Source organism: Trypanosoma theileri, assembly GCF_002087225.1.
Source record: "Trypanosoma theileri isolate Edinburgh chromosome Unknown TM35_Tth_45_V1, whole genome shotgun sequence".
NCBI classification, from domain to species: domain Eukaryota; phylum Euglenozoa; class Kinetoplastea; order Trypanosomatida; family Trypanosomatidae; genus Trypanosoma; species Trypanosoma theileri.
The window spans coordinates 121,047-132,830 of record NW_021639887.1 but is presented as its reverse complement, the minus strand read 5'-3'; the positions used below and the strand labels follow the sequence as shown (position 1 = coordinate 132,830).

The following is an 11,784-nucleotide window of genomic DNA, read 5'->3' as shown; positions in this document are numbered from 1 at the left end:
ACACACACAATGGAGTAGCAATAATTATTATTATAGGATAAACACAGAGAGAGCAAAAACACACAAAACACAATAACATTAAAAAACAAAAAAAGAAAAGAAAATCCCCAACAGGTGGAAGTTTAGTTAGACTGTAGTGTGGATGCATGCAAAAAAAAAAAAAAAGAAAACAAAGGATGACCTGAGTCACCACACCACCACCATCACTCAATCAGCACACAAGAATACAGGCCAGTGTAACCACAATCAGTAGTGGTACACGCACCCACACAGAACTGCTGATACTGCTGCTGCTGTCTGCATCACCCTTCTTGTTGTTTGTGAGTTCAGGGGGAAGTGTTGTGGTTGTTGTTGTGGTGGTGGTGGTCGTCGTATCTGTACTTTCCAAAACAGATGGGTTATTTGTTGATTCACCCTCTGGAGTAGTAGTGCCATTTCCAGCGTTTGCAGTATCAGAACCAACATCACTCCCTGTGGCTGAAGTATTAGGAGAAGAAGGTTGTGCCGCTTCATTTCTTTGGTGGAGTTCACTTCCTTCTGTTGTACTGGCGCCGCGACTTCCAGTTTGACCTTCAACGGCAGGAGCATCGCTACTCCCCGCAGCGGAATAAGCACCACCACGTGAGCTGTTTCCACCTTGAGTATCTGGATTCTCTTTTTCACTAGGAGGAACAGGAACAGGAACAGGAACAGGAACAGGTGTTTCAGCAAGATCTTGAGGTCGTGCATTAGAAGCGGAATTCCGGTCATTTGCAGGACGGCTATCACTATTGAGAGCTGGAGGTTCGTTAGAATTTTTTTCATGTTTTTCATTTGTTTTAGCATGATCCGGTTCATTTGGTTTAGTTGGATGACATGAGGTTTCAGAACCAGGAGTGCAATTCTTTTGAGCGTCGCGATCCTCAGGAGGGCAACCATCTGACCTAGATGATTCCGCACAAGCAGTACGACCAGCTTCAGGTAAACCACCGATATCAGGACACGGAGTACCGGTCTTGCCTTCAGGACAAGCATCATCACCAGCAGCGTCCCTTGCAATATCACCACCAGAAGTTCGAGGAGGACCAGCAGCACCAGCAGCACAACCACTACTATCACCTTCTCGGCAAGCGGAATCAGCCTCATTTACAGTTTGAGTCCCTGCAGCTACCAGACAGAGACAGTCGACACTCACAAGCAAAGCGAGAAAACACAAAACACGGTGCACCATCATTGTTATAATAATTAGAAATACTCTCTGAGTTCACTTTTGTACAAAAATAAGAAGACAAAGAGAGAAAGTCAAAACAAAAACAAATAAGAATTAAAGAAAAGGTAATCAATCACAAGTCCAGAAAAATCACCTAGACAAAATCTAATTAAAAGAAAATAACAAACAGTACCCCATTCTTAAGCAGAAACTCCCAATAAATAAAAGGGAAAGAAAAGAATCCAAGAGCACAATGAGCAGAAAAAGAAAACACACAAATACGTTTCTATGGATACGCTTTGCAGGGTATACGCAATCATGATCATAGATGTATCTGTTACTCTTTTACCTTACTCAGCACAAAGCAAATCAACAAAATACTGCAAGGCAAAGCACACAACGGCCTCAGCAAACCACACTAGCAAAGAAAAAGATGTTAATCATTAGCCCAATTTACACAGTAAATACCAGAAATACACCAACTATGGGTATAAGTCTATATGTATATATATGCAATTATAAATATAAATATTCATCTGTTAGTATTATTTCTTTCCCTTTTTTCCACTGCAAAAAACAGTTCATCATCATCATCATAGTGCAAGCCCAGGTGCACACACACACACAGAGAGAGTCTCCAAGAACACACACACACAATGGAGTAGCAATAATAATTATTATTATAGGATAAACACAGAGAGCACAAACACACAAAACACATTAACATTAAGAAACAAAAGAAGAAGAAAATCCCAACAGGTGGAAGATTAGTTAGACTGTAGGGGATGCATGCAAAAAAGAAAAAGAAAACAAAGGATGACCTGAGTCACTCCACACCACCACACCATTACAATCAGCACACAAGAATACAGGCCAGTGTAACCACAATCAGTAGTGGCACACGCGCCCACACAGAACTGCTGATACTGTTGCTGCTGTCTGCATCACCCTTCTTGTTATTTGTGAGTTCAGGAGGAAGTGTTGTTGTTGTTGTGGTGGTGGTGGTTGATTCTTCATTATTGGTTGTGTTGTCATTGTTCTTCGTTGTCTCATCCTCTGCAGGTTTCGCAGCACCATTAGCATTCTCAGCTTCAGCATTCTGTCCTTGAGAAGTTTGGTTGTTGTCCAAAGATTGAGGTTGTTCCGTTGTACCGCTTTGATTGCTCTCAGAATCTCTTGTATCTGTATTAGATACACCTGAAGATTCTGAGGACTGTGAACCATTTCCTGCGGGCTGCTGAGTTCCGTTATTCTGATCAGCCCCTCCACTGATCACTGGACCTGTTGTTGTTTCTTCAGTCCTCAGACCTTGATCGCCATTCTTCTCATTTTCCTGCCTTCCATCGTTATTATCTGGCCCTGGCACACCTGGTTTACCTCCCACTTGGTTTACACCAGTTAAAGTACCAGAGGGTTCTGAAACAGCATCACCTGGTTGCCTTTGCTGACTTTCCAAATGCTGCTGTTCTCCACTCCCCGCAAGACCATCACCATCACCAGGGTCAGAGACTTGGGAAGTATTCATGGTACCACTATCAGCTACTTTATGAGTTCCAGCAATTGTCGGCGTAGTAGGACAGGAACCTTTAGCAAGACCACCAGAAACAGTTTTGCAAGAGTCAACACCAGATTCAGAATCACCAGGACGAAGTGGTTGTTGTTGTGGTTCTCCACTCACAGCAGTACGCACATGACTACAACGTGTATCCTGAGAATCGTCAGTGCAAGCAACACTTTCTTCATTATGGGAAGGCGTCTCCGCTGAGGCGCATAGAGACGGAACACTCAGCAGCACCGTCAGTAAACACAACACACGAAACAACAACATCACACCAAGAGTTAATTTAGTTTGTTTTGCGTCACGCAACTGAAGAAATAAAAACGGAACAGAGAGAAAAGGCAAAACGTTATAATACAATAAAGACAAAGAGACTAGAAACAAAAACAACAGAAAAAGAGTAAAAAAAAACAATACAACCAGAAACAACGATGAAGAAGCCCACAAAAAGACATCTCAAACAATCTCAAACAAAACAAAAGAAAAAAAAAACTAAGAGCATGAACATTAACATCATAAAACACAGAAACCAGCGGAACATGGTTATAGTGGAATTCATAAGCAACTATGCATAGGTATAATTTCTCTTTTTCCCGCTGTGCAGAAAGCATACCACCAAAAGAATGCAGAGCAAAGCACACAATGCCCCAGCAAACCATAATTAAACAAACAAAATTATTAACCATTAGCCCAACATACTCAGTAAACACAGAAATACACCAACTATGGGTGTAAGTCTATATGTGTATAAATACGCAATTATAAATATAAATTCATCTATTATTATTATTTCCTTTTTGCTCACTTCAAAAAACAGTTCATCATCATTATTATCACAGTGCAAGCCCAGGTGCACACAGAGAGTCTCCAAGAACACACACACACACAATGGAGTAGCAATAATTATTATTATAGGAAAAACACAGAGAGCAAAAACAACACACAAAACACATTAAGAAACAAAAAAAAGAAGAGGAAAATCCCAACAGGTAGAAGATTAGTTAGACTGTAGTGTGGATGCATGCAAAAAAGAAAACAAAGGATGACCTGAGTCACACCATTACAATCAGCACACAAGAATACAGGCCAGTGTAATCACAATCAGTAGTGGTACACGCACCCAAACAGAACTCCTGATACTGCTGCTGCTGTCTGCATCACCCTTCTTGTTGTTTGTGAGTTCAGGAGGAAGTGTTGTTGTTGTTGTGGTGGTAGTGGTGGTGGTGGTGGTGGTTGAGGTGTCTGTATTTTCCAGACCTTCTTGGTTACTTGTTGAGCCACTCCCATTGTTTGCAGTATCAGAACTACTGGCATTATCTTTCTCAGAAGTGGTGGTGGAAGAAGGTCGTGTTGCCTCAGCATTCGCATTATCTGATGCACCTTCACCTGCTGCACTGCTGCCGCTGCCTCCAGGTTGACTGTCGCCTTGAGCCGGAACAGCACTCTCCTCAGCAGAAGAAGAAGAAGCAGCGGTGAGGGCAGGTGCCCCAGGAATACCAGAAGAAGAACCACCACCAACAACATTACCAGTCGCAGCAACACCAGAAGCAGACTGTCCACCAAGTGTATCCGGTTCTTTTAGTGTAGTGGGAGCTGGTTCCTTTGTTGAAGTGGGAGCTGGTTCCTTTGGATCTTTTGGTGCTGTTTGTGGACAAGATTTTTCAGAAGCTTCCAGACAGTTGGCCTCACTTTCACCATCCTTTTTAGTGCAGTGCTCCTTGCCAGGAGGGTCCGCACAGTCAGGACGAGAATCTTCAGATACTTCACGGTTGTTTTCACACTTGGAACCACCCTTGCCTGTATTACGACAAACATCACCATCAGAATCAAGTGGGGGACTAGAAGGTGGAGCTTCTTCCCCTTCAGAATCACTTCCCTTAAGGCCACTTCTGACACGATCAGCACCAAGTTGTTCTCTTTCTTCCAATCCTCCCCTTGTCCCTGCACCACCAAGACCTTCACCAAGACTCTTGTCAATAGTAGTGGACTGTCCATGAACAAGATCTCCAGAAGGCTGCTCCAAATTCTCCACAGCACCCACACAAGCAACGCTCAGCACAAAGAGAAGAAAAAACAGCACACTATTCATCGTCACGATAGCAAGATCTATTTTTTTGATTTTAGGTCACTTAACTGCAGAAGAAAAAAAGGAAAAGAAGATAAACACGAGCACACAATAGTAAAGAAACAGAGAGGCACAAACCATGAAGAGCATAAAATAAGTATCAGTTACACATAACAAGGCCACCAGCTTAAACAAAAAAGACTTCAATAAATGCTCACCAGAACACAGTAAAGAAACAAACGCAAGAAAAATAAAATTAAGATCCTGAATAACAGTACCACCAAACAAAGAAAAAACACAGATCATTCTTTATGTTTGAGGTAATACGCAATTATGAATAAAAAGGTGTATCAGTTATTCTTATTTTTTTCTGCAGAAAACAGACTACCACAACCGTGCAGGACAAAGCACACAATGATCCAGCAAACCAAACGCACAAAAAAGATATTAATCATTAGCCCAATTTATCCAGTAAACACAGAAGTATACACCAACTATGGGTGTAATTCTATATGTTTGTATGTAAGCAATGATAAATAAAAATTCATCTGTTATTATTTTTTCCTTTTCCCACTCATTGCAAAAAACAGTTCATCATTATCATAGTGCAAGCCCTTAGGCACACACAAAGAGAGTCTCCAAGAACACACACACAATGGAGTAGCAATAATAATTATAGGATAAACAAAGAGAGCAAAAACACACAAAACACATTAACATTAAGAAACAAAAAAGGAAGAAGAGAAATCCCAACAGGTAAAAGATTAGTTAGACTGTAGTAATGCATACAAAAAAGAAAGAAAAAGAAAACAAAGGATGACCTGAGTCACACCACCACACCACTACACAATCAGCACACAAGAATACAGGCCAGTGTAACCACAATCAGTAGTGGCACACGCACCCACACAGAACTGCTGATACTGCTGCTGCTGTCTGCATCACCCTTCTGGCTGTTTGCAGGCAAAGGAGGAAGTGTTGTTGTTGTGGTGGTGGTGCTGGTGGTTGTATCTGTATTGCCTGCATCACCTTCTTGTGTAATTGGTGACTCACTCCCTGCAGATGTCGTGCTGCTCTCAGTTCTTTCAGCACCAGCGCCAGAAGCACTCTCGTTGTCCGAATTGCTGGGTTGAGTTACAGAAGAAGATTGCGTATTACTGCTCAGTGCATCTTCAGCTAATGTTTCTTGATCCCTGCCACTGGGTACTTGTATTGTGTCAGTTGTAACTGTTTCTGGCACACCGTTAAGTTGTTTGTGCACGCTTCCTTCATCTTCGGGGAATCCTATTTGTTTATTTCCCTCACTTTGTCCAGTTTGTTCTGTGCCCTTTACCACCGTGGATTTACCAGGACTACCAGGAGCAGCGCCCTCTTGAGGTTGGTTGTTTTGTGGTAGTTTGACACCATGCTTTTCCTTTCCATCTTGACCATCTTCTGTATCTGACATCTCCACGACTGGTTTTTTACAGTTTTGTTTCTCTTCTGCAGTATCTGCTTTGTTGCATTTTGCATCTTCATCAGAGTTCTCCCCATCTACAGCATCCGTTTGCTTGGGTCCTTCACTCCCAGCGGCAGGCTGGGTAGCATTTGTCTTTTGAGGATCACATTTTTCTTTTGTACAAGGCTGACCATCTTTTACTTCTTGGGGTAGTACTGGCCTAGGTAGTTCTTCGCAGGTTTTGTTCTCCTTTTGAGCACTATCTTTATCACATCGTGTGTCTTTCGTACCAACTTCACCATTTGCACCCTTTGGTCCTTTTTCGCCATCAAGCGAACAACTACCCTCAGCACCTTCACTGCAGTGAGCAACAGGAGTACCTTGAAGAAGAATCTTTGTCTCACTCTCTGTATCAGGGACTTGGTCGGAAAGATCGGCGGCAGGCACTTCTTCAGCGAGGACGTGCACACACGCACATGAGAGCAGGAGAGCGAGGATACACAGCACGTAGCGCATCATTACCATTACAATACTTCTTGTAGTAGTCTTACTTCAATCATTTACACACAAGAAACCCCAATAATAAAAACAGAAACAAAGTGAATCAAAGAATAAACAAGAAAATAAGAACACATACCAAATCAAAGAACAGATAAGAATTACAGAAGAGAGACACACACATTGCAGAAAACTGCAACCATAACTCATATAATACCCAAATAAAAAGAACAACGCATACAATACCCAATAACAAACAGATAATCCCAATTAACCCTTCAAAAGAAAAATAAAAGAAATTAAAGATAACGACCATCAGAAGCAGACAGCACAGAAATACATCAAAAATGACTCTTCTGGTCGAACCAAGCACAATTACAAATATACTTATGTATTCTTTATCATTTTTTCTTACCACAAAGGAGTACAACAGACAACAATGCAGGAGACAGCACACAGCGCCCAAGCAAACAAAGAAAGAATCATGTATTAAACATTAGCCCAATTTACCCAGTAAACACAGAAATATATACCAACTATAGGTGTAAGTCTATCTATGTGTATATATACGCAGTTATAAATATAAATCCATCTGTTATTATCATTATTTCCTTTTTCCAGTACAAAAACAAGTTCATCATTATTATCACAGTGCAAGCCCAGGTGCACACATAGAGAGAGTCTCCAAGAACACACACACACAATGAAGTAGCAATAATAATTATTATAGGATAAACATAGAGAGCAAAAACAACACACAAAACACACATTAACATTAAAGAAACAAAAAAAGAAGAAGAGAATCCCTATAGATGGAAGATTAGTTAGACTGTAGGGATGCATGCAAAAAAAGAAAAAGAAAACAAAGGATGACCTAAGTCACACCACACCACACCACCACCATTACAATCAGCACACAAGAATACAGGCCAGTGTAACCACAATCAGTAGTGGTACACGCACCCACACAGAACTGCTGATACTGCTGCTGCTGTCTGCATCACCCTTCTTGTTGTTTATGGATTCAGGAGGAAGTGTCGTTGTTGTGGTGGTTGATTCATCATTATTGGTTGTATTGGCAGTATCCCTCATTGCATCACCTTCTGTAGGTGCACGTGAAGTTGGTGAAGTAGACTGAACACCATTATCTCCTTCTTCTGTGTGTTGATTCCCGTTATTTTCTTCAGTTCCTGTACTGCTCGCTGCAGTAGTTGAAGATGTTGTACTTCTCCCTGTACTCCTATCATCCCTCCCTTGTGGTGGGGTTTCCAATTTCTCAGCTTGTCCCTCTGCAGTTATTTGTCTCTCCTTCCCGTGACCAGCAGCTGGAGAGTCATCCTCATTCTGTGCTTTAGAACCCAACGCTTCTCCTCCTTCAATCTGGGGATCAATATTTTCAGTTGTACGTGGACCAGTCTCACGTGATCGAGAAGTAGTTTCAACATCAACAGCAGTAACTCCAGGCTCTCCACGTGCAGAATCAGGATTAGCAGTAATATCACTTGCTTCTCTTTCAGGTACGACACCAACATGTGGATTGTTTTCTACCGCTTTCTCGCCTGCTTCGTTGAGTTCATCTTCCGTACCGCTGCTAACACTTCCCTCTTCTCGATGGCCTCCATTTGTGTGGATCACCGGAATAAGCGGCTGTACCAGTTCGTGTGATTGATCTGGGTGAAGATGATCATCATTACGTCCTCTACCACCACTAATATCTGCACACTGAGATTTATCATCCACAGGGGGTAAACCACGTGGACAAGAAGAAGCTTCAGATTCTCCATCGCCACGACCTGGTGGACCCCCAGAACCAAGTTCCGTAGGTATAGCCTCAAGATCTTCAGCTTCAGCTTGAGCAGCTACCACATAACTGCAGAGACAACAGAGTGCGATAGTGAAAACACAAAAGACATTGCGTACTGACATCATTACTTTTTCCCGTTGGTGTTACTATCTCAATTTGGTAATCTAAACAAAACAAAAAACAGAAAGAGGCAACGATAACACAAATCAAGACAAAGACACATAAAGAGAAGAAAACGAAAAGGGTAATAGAAAACCAAGCATAACAGGTAACTGCAAACATCTCTCAGATAGTTTCCAAATGAAAGAAACAAGCACACAACACCCATTACCAAACAGATAAGCACAATTAACCCCTTAAAAATAAGAAAAAGAAATTAAGAGAACGACCATCAGAAGTACAGCACAGAAATAAATACCCCTTTCACTTTCAGTAGAACCATGTGCAAAATTATGAATATATATGAATTCCTTTTTATTTACTCTCTGCACAAAACAATTCAACGCATCATTGAAACCGAAAGCACAATGCGCCCAAGCAAAGAAAAAATGTTTGAAAAAACAAAAAAAAAACACAAACCGCAGAAACAATAACACAACTCTCTATGTACACTGGTCTGTTCAAGCAATTAAGAACTGAAATTGTATAAATCACTATTTTTTTCTTTGCTCTGCAAAAAGCATTATCACCACAACGCTGCAGGTCAAAGCCCATAACAACCCAGCAAAATCATCAAGCAAACAAACAGATATTAACCATTAGCCCAATTTACCTAGTAAACACAGAAATATACACCAACTATGGGTGTAAGTCTATATGTGTATATATACGCAATTATAAATATAAATTCATCTATTATTATTATTTCCTTTTTGCTCACTTCAAAAAACAGTTCATCATCATCATCACAGTGCAAGCCCACAGGCACACAGAGAGTCTCCAAGAACACACACACACACACAATGGAGTAGCAATAATAATTATTATAGGATAAACACAGAGAGCAAAAACACATTAACATCAACATTAAGAAACAAAAAAGAAGAAGATAATCCCAACAGGTGAAAGATTAGTTAGAATGTAAGGTTGCATGCAAAAAAAGAAAAAGAAAACAAAGGATGGCCTGAGTCACACCACCACAATCAGCACACAAGAATACAGGCCAGTGTAACCACAATCAGTAGTGGTACACGCACCCACACAGAACTGCTGATACTGCTGCTGCTGTCTGCATCACCCTTCTTGTTGTTTGTGAGTTCAGGAGGTAGTGTTGTTGTTGTTGTGGTGGTGGTGGTGGTGGATGTTTCTGTATTTCCCACATCAGTGCTTTGGGTGCCTGTTGACTCAGTTCCTGCAGATGTATTGCCATTCTCAGTAGGTGAAGTGTCAGATCCACTGGTACTCTCTGTGACTGTAGTGGTAGAAGAAGAGTTTTGTTGTGCTGCACCGTCAGCATTTGTTGCACTTCCAACTGCTGCACTGTTATCGGTGCTTTCAGCTTGATCTTCAACTGCAGTCGGACTACCAGGTCGCTCACCAGGTGGAGAAGCAGCGTGATCAGCTTCGCCTTGAATAGGTTCCGTAGCTTGACTTGCTTCCGGAATAGAATTGGGTGAAGCAACATCACCACCAGCAGGAAGAGCACCAGTACCAGCAGGACCACCAACGGCATTATCAGCTCCTGTACCTGGTCCAGCAGCACCAACAGCGCCAACAGGACCAGTAGGACCGTGATCGCCTTCACGACCTCCTTCGTTTGTTGTATTTGGAGCTGGTTCCTTTGGTGAAGTTGGAGCCGGTTCTTTTGGTGAAGTTGGAGCTGGTTCCGTTGTAGGTTTGCATGGAGGAACAGAATCTCGAAGACAATTCTCTTTGGCGTCACCACTTTCGGTAGGACAATTCTTCTTAGCAGCTTCCGCACAATCAGTAGGAGGATCTTCAACTCTAATAGGAGCAGGAGGACACTGTGGACCAGGAGAACAAGTACCAGCAGGGCCAGAAGGACCAGAAGGACCTGCCTCACCACTCTCCACTAGTGCGCCTGCACCAGGAACCTCTTCAGTGGCCAAACACACAGAAGCAATGCTTAGCAGCAAAGTCAGTAAATACAACACACGGTATAACATCATCATCACAAAAACAGTATTTTTTCCTCTGTTTAAATCAGTTAACTGGAAAGAGAAGAAAACAAAAGTAAAAGAATAGAGAACTCACAAAGAGAAAAAAGAAAAGAACAAACAGCAGTAAAACAAAAACAAACAACACAAACTATACGAAATCCAACAACGCTGCACCGCATAAAATGCCCCACAGAAAGCAATAACGAAAACAAAACAATTGTAGGCAGGACCAAGGACTCACCAAACACAGAAATCAAACGAACATTGGGTGTGCTTCACTTAATGTGCAATTATGAAAATCTATTTTCCTATTATTGTGTCCGTTTCACCCTTGAAGGGAGAAAACATTAAAACGGTGCAGACCAAAGAACAAAAGAACTACAAAATCACAAGCAAAAAAAAGAAACATTAAAAAGTAGCCCAACCTAACCAGTAAACACAGAAATTCACCAACTATGGGTGTAAGTCCATATATGTGCATATACAAGCAATTATAAATATAAATTCATCTGTTATTATTATTTCCTTTTCCCTCACTACAAAAAGCAATTCATCATCACAGTGCAAGCCCAGGCATACACACAGAGAGAGTCTCCAAGAACACACACACACACACAATGGAGTAGCAATAATAATTATTGTAGGATAAACACACAGAGAGCAAAAACACACACAAAACACATTAACATGAAGAAACAAAAAAAGAAGTAAATCCCAACAGGTGGAAGATTAGTTAGACTGTAGTGATGTATGCAAAAAAAAGAAGAAAAAACAAAGGATGACCTGAGTCACACCACCATCACAATCAGCACACAAGAATACAGGCAAGTGTAACCACAATCAGTAGTGGTACACGCACCCACACAGAACTGCAGATACTGCTGCTGCTGTCTGTATCACCCTTCTTGTTGTTTGTGAGTTCAGGAGGAAGTGTTGTTGTTGTTGTGGTGGTGGTGGTGGTTGAATCAGCGTTGACATTCTCTTGTGAACCTTCTGTTCCAGTTGTATCTGCAGCCGCATTAGTCTGATTACTGTTATTACTGTCACTACCCTCATCTGCACCTTCCGACGGAGTTTGTAGGTTGGTGTTGTTGGAACCACCGTCTCCAGAT

At 41.6% G+C, this 11,784-nt stretch overlaps 6 protein-coding genes across 6 annotated transcripts; all 6 read right to left on the bottom strand.

Annotated features, from left to right (window-relative positions):
* Window positions 1–211: 211 nt before the first annotated feature.
* On the bottom strand, window positions 212–1,213 carry TM35_000451460 (uncharacterized protein; the record flags this gene model as incomplete). Its single annotated transcript, XM_029030243.1, has 1 exon — window positions 212–1,213. The coding sequence occupies one exon, from the start codon at window positions 1,211–1,213 to the stop codon at window positions 212–214; it is 1,002 nt and encodes a 333-aa protein (XP_028878474.1).
* An 829-nt stretch (window positions 1,214–2,042) lies between these two features.
* Window positions 2,043–3,017, bottom strand: TM35_000451450 (uncharacterized protein; the record flags this gene model as incomplete). The annotated part of the gene is made up of 1 exon (XM_029030242.1): window positions 2,043–3,017. The coding sequence occupies one exon, from the start codon at window positions 3,015–3,017 to the stop codon at window positions 2,043–2,045; it is 975 nt and encodes a 324-aa protein (XP_028878473.1).
* Window positions 3,018–3,813: 796 nt separating this feature from the next.
* Window positions 3,814–4,836, bottom strand: TM35_000451440 (uncharacterized protein; the record flags this gene model as incomplete). The annotated part of the gene is made up of 1 exon (XM_029030241.1): window positions 3,814–4,836. The coding sequence occupies one exon, from the start codon at window positions 4,834–4,836 to the stop codon at window positions 3,814–3,816; it is 1,023 nt and encodes a 340-aa protein (XP_028878472.1).
* Window positions 4,837–5,662: 826 nt separating this feature from the next.
* TM35_000451430 (uncharacterized protein) lies at window positions 5,663–6,775 on the bottom strand (the record flags this gene model as incomplete). The annotated part of the gene is made up of 1 exon (XM_029030240.1): window positions 5,663–6,775. One exon carries the CDS (start codon window positions 6,773–6,775, stop codon window positions 5,663–5,665), a length of 1,113 nt encoding a protein of 370 aa, XP_028878471.1.
* Window positions 6,776–7,657: 882 nt separating this feature from the next.
* TM35_000451420 (uncharacterized protein) lies at window positions 7,658–8,677 on the bottom strand (the record flags this gene model as incomplete). Its single annotated transcript, XM_029030239.1, has 1 exon — window positions 7,658–8,677. One exon carries the CDS (start codon window positions 8,675–8,677, stop codon window positions 7,658–7,660), a length of 1,020 nt encoding a protein of 339 aa, XP_028878470.1.
* Window positions 8,678–9,694: 1,017 nt separating this feature from the next.
* Window positions 9,695–10,684, bottom strand: TM35_000451410 (uncharacterized protein; the record flags this gene model as incomplete). Its single annotated transcript, XM_029030238.1, has 1 exon — window positions 9,695–10,684. One exon carries the CDS (start codon window positions 10,682–10,684, stop codon window positions 9,695–9,697), a length of 990 nt encoding a protein of 329 aa, XP_028878469.1.
* Window positions 10,685–11,784: the final 1,100 nt, after the last annotated feature.